Source organism: Capra hircus, chromosome 5 (assembly GCF_001704415.2).
Source record: "Capra hircus breed San Clemente chromosome 5, ASM170441v1, whole genome shotgun sequence".
NCBI lineage: Eukaryota > Metazoa > Chordata > Mammalia > Artiodactyla > Bovidae > Capra > Capra hircus.
This window is the reverse complement of record NC_030812.1, coordinates 9103430-9115983: the sequence shown is the minus strand read 5'-3', so window position 1 is coordinate 9115983 and position 12554 is coordinate 9103430. Positions and strand designations below refer to the sequence as shown.

General features: G+C 33.9%; 1 protein-coding gene across 5 annotated transcripts in view; it reads left to right on the top strand.

Moving 5' to 3' along the window:
• PPP1R12A (protein phosphatase 1 regulatory subunit 12A) overlaps window positions 1–9563 on the top strand; it is a 169822-nt gene extending 160259 nt beyond the window's left edge. For 4 of the 5 annotated variants that reach the window (XM_018047599.1, XM_018047596.1, XM_018047600.1 and 1 more), the window contains 3 exons: window positions 1544–1591; window positions 4462–4512; window positions 7149–9563. In XM_018047599.1, the coding sequence (XP_017903088.1) occupies window positions 1544–1591; window positions 4462–4512; window positions 7149–7235 (186 nt within the window). In that variant the 3' untranslated portion in view covers window positions 7236–9563. Of the gene's footprint in view, window positions 1–1543; window positions 1592–3691; window positions 3723–4461; window positions 4513–7148 lie in introns of all 5 variants that reach the window. The other variant, XM_018047598.1, reaches the window with a different exon arrangement.

The following is a 12554-nucleotide window of genomic DNA, read 5'->3' as shown; positions in this document are numbered from 1 at the left end:
GTCTCCAGCATCTCCTGCACTGGCAAGTGGATTCTTTACCACTGAGCCACCCGGGAATCACTCTTCCAGCCTATGGAGGCTTATCTTCCAGTGTCATCTTTTTTCTTTTCATACTGTTCGTGAGATTCTCACAGCAAGAATACTGGCGTGGTTTGCCATTCCCTTCTCCAGTGGACCATGTTTTGTCAGAACTCTTTACTATGACCCATCTATCTTGAATGGCACTGCGCAGCATGGTTCATAGCTTCATAGCTTGAGTTACACAAGCCCCTTCACCATGAAGGCTGTGATCCATGAAGGGGAGATGGCCATGATTAGATCTTAATTTATATACTATAACTATAAAAAAGAAATCTTGCAAGAAGGATCAAAGAGTAACTGCTTTACAAACCCTGATGGTACAAAAATATGAATGTTGAAAGGATTGACAGAAGAGAAAATTATATCAAGAAATGTTTTTGAATTGCCAAATTAATGAAGTTGTGCTTAATCACGATGAACTGTTTGTGTGTGTGTATATATATAGTTTTTTAAAGGATGTTTTGTGGTTAATGACCATAAAAGAGCATTCTTGTTTAGTAGTTAGCAAAAACTGTTCTTGGTAAATTTTTAAAATTGGTTATTCAATACATTGGCTTCTGGGGAATGAACCTTTTGATGAATTCATTTTCAGTAAATTGAACAGGAATCCCAAGGGAAATGTATGAACAGAGGTCATTGTAAATAAAAACTAAGCACTTGCTTTTTTACTGTCCCTGTGCTCAGTACCCACATGCACAGCTCCCTGGTTTTGAGTGCAACATGTGGCTTAAAGCCCCAAAGGTCCTTTTCATCTCGAGATCTCTGTAGTTGACTGTATAGTACAGGAAGCAGAAAACAGAAAAATGAGACCTGAGCTTGCCAGGAAAAGAAAAGCTATGTAGCTGGGATTTCTTATAAGAGATATGATCCTTCTTACCAATTTTGGAACATGGATGATTAGAAAAGAAAACTTTAGAGAAAGAGCTAGCAAGACTAAGAGAGCCATGAAAGGGGAAGAGGCCAGTTTACAGGTCAGACTGCATGGGTGCAAAGGCACACAGTCTGATCCAATCTACATTTCAGTCAGGGTCCTGGAATCTGAGCCTGCGGACTAGCCTCTCTTCACTGTGTGTAGGCAGAGAACTTGTGCATGGGAGGGAAGACGGGGGTGTTTTTGGCTTTGTGCCCGGTAGTCAACCATCCTTGCTCCCGGCTTAACTGTAAAGACGAGGCAAAATGATACATAGAGGATGTCTAAGCATTCCTCTAATAAATATTTGTTTTAATTTCGGTACAAATTTTGTTTTCTCTTTTCTTTACTCACACTGTATTATTACTCCTCCTGAATAGCATTACAAGAGCAGAGGAGCATGGCAGGCTACAGTCCATGGGGGCATAAGGAGTCAGACACCCGCACACACACACATGCACACACACACACAGAGACACAGTTACTATGATCCTCTCCCCTTCCCCATCTTTATTGCACTTACATCTCTTTATGTTTCTTACCTCCTTACAGAGACAAGAAAGATTTGCTGATAGGTCACTGTTAGAAATGGAAAAAAGGGTAAGTGTTGATCTTAATGAATCATTTTCCCCCTTTATTTTTTGTATAAGCAATAATAGGTTTTCTTTAGTTTTGTTTTTATGGACGGTAGTTTTAATTAGTTTAAATTGATATTTATTAATTTGACTATGAATGTTTTCTAGCTTATCCTCTTTATAGAGTTTTACAGGGTAAAATTACCTTGTTAAATAAAATTTAATTTAATGTGTTATTCTTTTAATGGACCAAAAAACATATCTTAATTCTGAAACATACACACTGTGGTAGTGAATCTGATATTTTTTAAATACCATTTATCTCTCTCTGATTGTCTGTGTTGATATACTTAAAACACATTAATCATATATACATTTGGTTTAATTCTTTGCAAAAATAAAATACTTCCATTATTAAAGTTTTTTAAGGTATGGAGACCAAAGTTTTGAATTCTTTTTAAAGTTAATTTAATATTTAATTTTGAGTTTAGATATTTAACTTAAGCAGGCTCTTTTAAACCAAAAAATTAGTATAAGAAAATCCTTTTACCATTTTATGTCTTTCTACAATTTCTTGTCTGGCTATGATATATTCACTTGTATTTTTCTCCCTTTATTATTACTATTATTGCTCAGGGATCTGGCAGTGGGCATAGGAATAACTCCACAAGTTTAGTCTGAACAGTTGAAGATGTATATAAATGATCAAAAGTAAATGGAAAAATGCTTAAAGAGTACCTGTAACACTACTGAGCAGTGGCTAGATTTTCAAGGTTTCAGCCACAGAAGAAGTTACATACTGTGGAGCTGTGATCTCTAGATCAAAGAGAGTCAAGAGTACTTGGTATATTTTCTTCCATTCCATTTCAAAAATAGCCAACTTACCTTTTTAAACCCCCTAAAAAGGAGAAAAGTGATATAAATGCAGAATCATAGACAAAAAGTTATCTATGTCATTTACTAAATTGTAATGTGTAATAACTACTAGTTTTATTATGATTTCATCAGGTTTTAGAAATCATTGTTCTAGGCTTTTTAAAAACCTATTGATCTAACTTGTAATTGCTAAATTTTAGCATCGATTATATTAAATGTAATGTTATACATCACAGTATAACTTATGGAATTTTATATCCAAGATATGTAGAAATAGTGAAGAAATGTTTTCAGTTCTCCTTTATCCATACTAATAGTTGGGGTGAAAGACATGGATTACCATATACTTAAAATATTATTTGTGTCTGAGATAGTCACATTTTTAAAGAATATCTAATTTTTTGTGAAAATGTGTTTATTACGAAAATTTTAGCAAAAGAGGAAAGTAAAATCTCCCTATCATGCAGAGATAAGTGATATTTTTCATCTAGGCTTATGCATTTAAATAATATACCCATGTTCATATTCTGACATTCCCACCTGACCTTTTTCTGCCTGTCAAATGCAGATAAATTACAAAGCAGTCAGTCTACTCTCAGTTTTAACAGACGTTGGTAGTCATAGTACTGATAATAACTGCTAACTTTCATTTAGCATTGTCTTACATACCAGGCAGGCACTGAGTTAAGCACTTTATATGCATTTTTTTCTCTTAACCATATTTTTAAATGGTAACAACATTCTCAGATATAAGAAATTGCCTGCAACTTTACAGTTGGCAGTTTGACAATTCAATATAGTGTTCTTGTCTTGCTTTACCACTAATTAGTTAAAATCTTGAAGACGCATAATAAAATTAAGGCTGATGAGGGCGTTCCCTGCAGCTGGATATTGCACAAAGTTATGAGGATCAAATATTACATGTCCTGGTATTTTGAAAAGTGCGGTAGTTTTTATGAATGAGTTGTGGCTGTACTGTTAACTAGGAGAAAGTTCTTTTTATCAAAAATAACATTTTTGTCTTCCTAATAATGTTTAAACATGCTAATATAATAGAAAAACACGATACTTATAAGCCTATGAATAGGATTCCATCTGTTTTTTAAAATCACATACCCTAAAAATGTTAACATTTACAGTAAATGTACTGCTTTACTAAGTATCAGCATTGATTATTAATCTGGGAAAGAATGTCTTGGAAATAGTGTCAATGTGATTAAACTAAATTTAAATGGTTTGTATCTGAAAGGTGACCGGCAAGAGTCAGTATCTTCTCGGCGGTATGACCTAACCAAAGTTTTAAGCACATTAATTACTGCTGCTTGCTTCTTGCATAACACCCTAGAATGCTTACTATTTAAGGGAGGATAAAAGTGCACACTGCAGTAATATACTGTATGTTGCCTTTGCCTGTCACTTTTTGAAACGAAGTGGTTTAAAATAAATGCTACAGTTGCTTCTTTATTAGATTCACTGCATTAATGCTACACAGAGTATAAAACTAAATACAAAGCTCTAAAGTCGACTGGACAAATGATGACTAGTAGACATTGTGGGTGGAGGGATAACCATCTTTTAGACTGTTCTGAAATTTTAAAATACACATACTTGAGTCACGTTTGCTTCTTGCTTTTTCTGCTTCTTATCACTGTAGAGTAATTGCATCTCTGTGTGAGTTTTTTTTTTTTTTCCTTTTCTGTGCAATCTTCAGTCTTGAGTAGCAGTTTACTCTATCCCTAGTTTTATGTAAACTAAAAACAGTTTGAACATGTTATGTGGCATTTTACCAGAAGGTCAAAGCTTTAAAGAAAGAGCTTATAGGAAGTAATAAAGTAATGATCTTCATATTTATTTCTCTCAAATTTTGGAGAGCTCTTTACACATCACTGGCATCACATCTTTTTCTACACTGCTCCTGATTTGATTGTTTATCCTAAAGTGTCACTGTTTCACAATTTAGAAGAAAATTTAGGAGTATAATAATTATATCAGTAACATTAATACCTTAAATTCATCTAGGAACGAAGAGCTCTAGAAAGAAGAATATCTGAAATGGAAGAAGAGCTGAAAGTAAGTAAACAGTGCTGCGATGTAAACTCAGCTTTCACAGTGCTATGGACATTGTGTTCATGCATCGTTCCCAGAGTTGCTCATGCACTTTGTGAGTTATCTATGTCTTGTGCTTCTATTTCTTCCTAAAGTGAGGTTTTAGGTGAGCTAGAAAAGTATTTAAAACTCAAATTCTTTTGTTAATCTGTTTTTATGGCACTTTTGATGTTCAGGTATAGAATAAATAAGATGATATTGACTAAGATTTGGAATGTATCATTTATTCTTTACATTTCAAATATTCTGTTCCCTGGGGGGAAGATGGTAAATGGGGATCATGCAAAAATGTTCTTTGAAAATGAAGGACGTTAGAGTAGTGGACAGAGGTACAGTTTATTGAACTCTGCATCACCTGTGAAAATAGACTGGTTTTGAATATTGGAAGGTACATTCTTTGCAGGTAGAAAAGTATAATATAATTAATTGATTAGCTCTTATTACACTGGCTTGTATAAAATAATATTATAAATTAATGAACTAATGCAAAGGATATTATGCCCATAGAATTAGAATTTTAAGATTTAAATGTTTTTCTATTGAATTATTAACCAAATAAGAAACCACCTTATTGGAACATTATTGAATAGCTTTGGAGAAAATGTTTTTGGATTTTGTTTGTTTGTGTATTTCGTTTGCTAAAGAATTCTAGAACTGCGCTGTTTACTTATATAAATTTCATGGAATATTCTCTTAAGACTCTTAATTTTTTCTTCTTATATTTGTTGCCTATGATTCTTATATTTTCATTGTACTCTTCCACTTTCTTATTTTTTATTTTCTATTTCTTTATGTTCTGATTCCTGCAGAATCTGCACCAAATAAAGCAAATTCAAACTCTGAGAGAGTTAAATGAGCGACTGCTGACTGAGAATAGGGCCTTGACAAGAGTGGTAGCCAAGCGCTCAGGGTTCTGTAGGCAACTGCAGTCTGTGAATCTATAATCTATAGTTTCATCATTTCTTCTTAGTAGAGCCAGGCAGGTGTTCTTGTATTAGTAAGCGTGTCTTGAGCTCACTTTTACAAATTAATGCCATTGTGTCTGGAACTTGTCATGTAACTGTTTAATTGTGCATGGCTTCTCAGAATGTTAGAAAGTGTCACTAATTGTGTATTGTGACTGATAAGCTGCAGTAAACTAAGGGAATGATCTCAGCATTTAGATAAAAGACTTATCTGTACTTTTACAAAGCTTGTGTACATTTTTGGCTCTTAAAATGTTTTAGTACTTAAAAATATGACTTTAATTCTTTACTAGAAAATGGAACACAAACAATGTAACATGTATTTTATATATAATTAATATATGTAGAAGCTGAAGATTAAACATAAATTATCTGCTTTTCAAAATAATGTCATTTAAGTCAGAACCATCTTAATTAATATTACTCAGTTCTCTATTCTAGAGGTATCCTAATAGATAAACTTCAGATTACTATATTGTATAATCTGCTTTTCAAAATAATGTCATTTCAGTCAGAACCATCCTAATTAATATTACTCAGTTCTCTATTCTAGAGGTGTCATAAAATATAGTAATCTGAAGCTTATCCTAATATTATATTTTTATATATTTTATTATATTTTATATCCATACATTCAGAGCACAGGTTAAGAATTGATTGGTTCCACATAAAATTAAACTTGTGAAGATTTTGCGTAAGATAGTTTTGCAAGTAGTTTTACTTTTATCTAAATTGATAACCTAGTACATTTTGAAAGCTGAGGAAAGATACCTAATTATCTTGGAAAGTATGTTTTAATGTCAAAAATATAAGCTATTCCGTTTCCTATCAAATCTGGCAGAGCACATGTCATTTAAATCATTCTTAGTAGAAAACCCAATTAACTTACAGTATTTCCACCCCCTCCTTCACTTTGTCTATAAAAAAAATTTGATACGTTTTCAGGGTCTAAGGGTGTGTTTTTTTATTTACTCCAAACACTAGTAGTATTTTCTATGCTTGGATATTTTAAGAAATTCAGACTTATTACTTTGGCTTGTAAATTATTTTAGTCTAATGAGAGTAGTAACTGCTTTATTATCATTTAATTGAGCACCTATCTTGGATCAAACATTATGTACCAGACACTTAAACTTAATACAAGGTAAATCATTTAAGGAATTTTAATAATTTAAAACAAGTCTGACTCCCTCAAAACTTCCCTAAATAATCAGGTTTTCTTGTGGAGTAATAGTGTGGATTGAGGTCTGACGAAACAAAGCAAAAGGCCTTAATTTAGGCTAACAGAAACTCTTAAAGGAATTCCCTTTAAGAGCCTATCCTAACATAAAAACAGTCTTCCTTTCCTTGGCTGCTCTAATATGGTATGCTTGTGAGTCATGATGTCAAGTGATTCAGTACATTTCAGTTGATAACTTCGAGAGAATAAACCTTTCATTTCATCATTTATTAAACTAATTAGCTTCACAAATTGTGGGGAGGGGCCTCTTTCTTCCTGATATATGTTTTAGTCCTTAGAAGTATCTATAACTGACAAAGCTTGTTCATGTGTCTTGTGGCAAACATAACATTTAAAGAGGAACACTGAATCTTCTTACTGAATTCAAACGTTTTCTTCTGTTTTTCCTCTCACAGATGTTACCAGACCTGAAAGCGGACAACCAGAGGCTAAAAGATGAAAATGGGGCCTTGATCAGAGTTATAAGCAAACTTTCCAAATAAAAAAGCAGCAAGCAGTGGAGTTGCACATGTTAGTAGCCCAGTGGACCATAATTGACCGTCACTGGAGACCTGGGAAGAAGCCTTGGAGACTGTCATTTTTGGATATCCTGCCAAATGCCCTCTTATCTAGGAGTTTTGTTTAATTTTCTGTTTTTTTTTTTTTCTTGTATCAAGACCATTGTTTCATGTTAATGCAGCTGCTGAGAAGAATTTTTTTTATGACTGAGAAAACTTGTTTACAGCTCCAGCATATAAGGAAAGTGTTCAAGGCCAGATATGCCTCAGATATTTAACCAGTAAGCCTTAGTTGTACATAAATACTTTTGTGTCAACAAAAACTCAGCTCTCACAGAAGACAGTTATTCAGCATTTTTTTGATGTGCCACAGTTTCCAGTTTTTCAATATTTAATTTTATTTTATTTTGTTTTGTTTTTTGCTTTACATCTAAGTTTGGGTTTGTATCTTTTCCTTCTAACTCTTCATGTGGCAGACTTTCTGTCGTCTCACAGCTTTCTCACTTCCAGAAAGGAGCGCTTGCTCCTCTGCAGTCATTGTCATACATTAGGCTAATGCTGTTGCCCCGCCTGGAAATGAATTGCTTGGTGGAACGTTTGCTTTCACTGTTTGTGCAATATGCATTTATTCCTTTTATGGATGCTTTAAAGTCAGTTGAGATTAGATTCTTTTAAGTCCTATTTTCTGCCTTCATTGGTCACTTTTTTGTTTTTGTTTGTTTTTTATTATTGTAGTATAAGATGTTAGGTTCTGTAATCTTCACATTCATTTTAGCAGGTACTGAGTGATGCTGTATATATAAATACGTGTATTGTTTGATTTTTAGACCACCACATGGCATGCTTGACTATTATTTCAAATGTCTGTTAATGCAAAGTAGGCTACTCCATAATAGTGTTAAGAACAAAACTTACTAACAAAGTGATATAAAGACTTAAATTAACACATTATGTGGAGCCCTATCTTTACAAAAGTTTTCTACTGTAAAATGCTTTTACTTTTATTTGCAGTTTTCATTTGATAGTATTCAACCATAATTAAAGTTGCATAAGATAATTGCTTCACATTTCACGTACCTATATTTATCTGAGTGCTGTCTAAAACTGTTGTGCTAGCCAAAGTAATGCTCTGAAATCATTTGCAGACTTAACCCGTGAGTTCGTGTTAAATGCACTGTTATTGCCATGTGAAGAGGCATTGACTTTGATACCACCATCATGTTCAGACCATTTTATACATTTCAGTGGCCTTTTTTAAAAAAGAAAAGCAAAACCAAGTAAATAGTGAAGATGGCATTTATTTGGACAAATAGCTTTTATATTTTCATTAAACCATGCAAAAAGTACTATATCTTTCTGGCACATAACTGTCTCCTTAACCACTGAACAGTTCAGCCATTTGAATAAATTGTACATTGTAAAGCTTATAGTAGCTAATTGTATTATTGATTGTATTGTATACTATATTAAATGTGAATTTGTACCCCTTCATTTTAAAAGGTCATTGTGTTCTACTGCCTATTTTAGATTACGTTGGGGTTGGGAAAGGGTGTTTTGGTAAGCAGGATTTTAAGTCCTCTCTTGATTGGTTTTATGAAGATATAAGGTTATGCTCTTACTACCAAGCTCAGGATTCTTGATTTTTAAAGGTACAAGGATAGTTGTGGGAATTTATTTTTGGTTACATTTGAACTGTATGAATGGTGGGTCTGAATATAGAGAATTTCCATGGTCTTATGTGGACGTAAAACATACAGATAATTGATCAGTTTGAGTGACTGCAACATATTCTGGTTGCACAACAGTTAGGCATGCTAAGGATTATATTTGTGAAGTTTGGATGCCTGTGAAGAATGATTAAATACGTGTTTCTAATATTTTAGTGTTTTGTATTTAGGTTATTTATTCTTTGTATCTAAAACTGAACAGCTACTGTGCTATATTGATTTTATTGGTAGTATTGAGCAGACCTTGTTTCTGCATGAAACTAGTTGCAAAACCCACTATTTTGGAAATAAAAATGTATTTTGACATATACAAATAAAATGAATAAAACTATTTTAAATGTGTGAACTTTTACTGAAGACGTTTAAAATTTTGTTCTGATATTTAAATTCTGCATGGGTATCTTCACTAACTGCTTTACTTGGATTCCATTGGAATAATTTTTGAAATTGTAATATTGTGATAACTTGCACAACATTGTACATGCACATCTGTAAATTTAAGCTTAATTGCCGTATTTATGCAATCTGTGTATCAATTTGAACAAATGTTTATATATTTTACATAAAGCTATCTGTGTGCAGAATCTGAGAACTAGTTTTTTTATAAGTGGGTAAAGAATAATGATAAAAGTGAGTTTCAAGATAGTAGCTTTGTAAGCATAAGACTTCATTTACCTAAGTATTTTGTGGCTTCTAAATTAAACCTGTGCTTTTTCTTAATTGCAGAGATAGACTTGGGAATACAGATAAAGATAATATTCCAGTGAAATGTAAAGTAGTAGATCATTCTCCAAACTAGAACTGTCCTAAATTCAACCCCAATCTAACTATACATCTGTAAGTAGATAAGAGACATCTCTGCTCTGGGAACTTTGGTAGAAGACTTGCAGTGGTAAAGCCTATGTTTAACAAATTAATACAGCAAGACTTGAATTCTCGTTTCCACAACCAGTATTTTCCCTGTGCGTGCTTACAGAATGATAGATATTCCTGTTGTTTTTCCTGCATACAGAAAAGAATTTCACATGCAAATATGTCAAACCAAAAGCAAAACGGCTATAGAACTATCTAGGATAGTATTCATATCAAAAGTAAAGTAGAAATTCACTAATTCAGTAGGCTGCTGTATTCTTTTGCTTAAGGGTTTATTAGCTCAGTTGCTCAGTCATGTCCGACTCTGTGACACCATGGACTGCAGTACACCAGGCTTCCCTGTCCGTCACCAACTCCCGAAGCTTGCTCAAACCCATGTCCATCAAGTCAGTGATGCCATCCAACCGTCTCATCTCTGTCGTCCCCTTCTCCTCCTATTACCACTTAGTCTTTCCCAGCAAATCTGAAACAATCATGACTCCCAGTGTCAGCACTCAATGAGTGGTGTAAGAATCAAATATCCAGAGGTCAGATTGTTTCCAGACTAGTACATTGTATTTCCCATAAGAAATAACAGCCTTGTAGGTTGTCCTCCACTTTGTCATTATAAGCAGAATACAGAACTAACTCTCTGACCAGTTTTTAACAATCCATTAGTCATATCTTGCTAGAGAAAACCTTTGGTTGCAAAGATGAAAGCTGACTGATAAGCAGTCTTTTCTGTGATGTTCCATATTTTATACTGTGGGTGGTCTCTGTGTCAGGGAGTGCGTATGAGAAATGTCCAAAAATGGTTGGGTGTAGAATGAAGTACTTTATTTTCCTATTAAGTATCTTTAAGTAGCTAAGTAAGTTTCTTGACTTTCATTTTAGAAAGGGTCTCTGGGGTTATGTGCTGTGAAACAACAGAGTGCTTTCTCTGGTGTCATGTTGCTGTTCCAAGCCCACCAGATGATCAGATTACAAAGTAATAAATTTAAAAACATAGGAGCCAGAAGTTTAAAATTCTATAATAAAATGACAAATAATTCTTACTACTGCAACTTAAAACTTTATTACAAGTTTTCTAAAGTTTATTAGAAATAGGCATTTTTGAGCCAGGTTGTCCCAGCTTGTCATTGCTTAAATTTCAATAAACATACAGGTTACAGACATTAACTGTCTTTTAATTAATTTTAAAAAGCTGATGAGGAAAATAAAGGGGAATGTGAGAAGAAACGAGCAGTCTTAGATTGTGTCCTGGATAGTATTCAGTTTGTAGGGCCTGTGTTTTGTCTTACAGGTCTAATGAGAATGGAAGTGGAAAAGAGAAAGATTTACCTTCTCTTCCCTTCCCCACACTCAAATTACTCTCATAGGTTTGTTTTGATACAGGTCTGTTTCAATGGGCTATCTAGTTTGATCTTTAAACAACAGGCTGGGTGGCTATCGGTGAGAAAGCTGAGATGTACAGATTACTAACTGGGTCAACATTCCAAGCCTAGTACAAAGCTAATCTCTTACCTAAATTTAGTGGTGGTTACCGTTTTTTCCCAAATTCTCATCTAGGACTTTCCCCTCTGTATTGCTTAGTTTTATAGTTTTACATGTTGAGATGGTGTTTCTTGGTTTTTTTTTTCTTCTACATTCTTTCTCTAATCCCACATTCTTGATCACACACCCATTAAATTTTTTTCTCCTTAGGACTTTACTAAACTATTCGCTCTATACTGAGATTCTTAAAAGGTTTAATGCTTTCAGTGCTTAAGCAACTAGTTGATTTCCTGGTGCAAATTCTAACTATGCCTAGTAGACCATCATAAATTTGTAAAGATTTTCATATATGTGCAAAAGATCTTTTGTAGCCTTAAAAAAATAGATTTTTTAATTGGTGATGGGAGTTTAAATCTGGAATCTTTCTGGATAGGCAGCATTGGTAGTGCTATGGTTTTAGCAGCAGATTTTTCTCCCTCAGTGTAAATGTGGAATACTAATATGTACAGCAGATAAAATTTGTATTCACATTAATTCAGAAATGACCCCACCCAGAAAGAAAGTACGGTTGGCCCTCTGCATCTGTAAGATTCAGAGGGCCAGCTGTACTATGTACTATTTGAGGAACTTGAGTATCCACAGATTTTGGTATCCATGGTGATCCTGGAGCCAATCCCCCACAGACACTGAAGGACACCTGTACTCAAAACATACAACAGGTCTCTATAAGATATGCGTGGCAGCAGCCTGACTCTAACTGGTTACTGTATAACAGATACACCTTGCCTGCACTTGCTTTTATAATAAATGTGCAAAAAGTGTTCTAGCAATACATTAGTGTATGTGGATATGTTCAGAGCTAAGAAAATCAAGACCAAGTAGACAGCATAAGAAGCTCCACACAAAAATGAGATAACTTGACAATATAACTTAGTGTGTAAGTTCTCTCCAGTATTTTACAATTCCCTCGGTGTCTAAGTGTATTGTTTTTTTAAATATGAGGAAAGCATTTTTAGAAAACGATATAAATCAAAATTTTGTGGGATCTGTAGAATGCTTTTGCAGAACTTGACTGTGGAAGGAGCTTTGGATTTGGTCAGATCTAGATTAAAACCTCAGCTACACCACTTTATAATTGTGTGACTGGTCAGATTCACCTTTCAGGCCCCGTTCTTCAGGTAAATGACATATCTGTATAAAGTGCCTTGAACAGTTCATTGAGCTTAGTAGA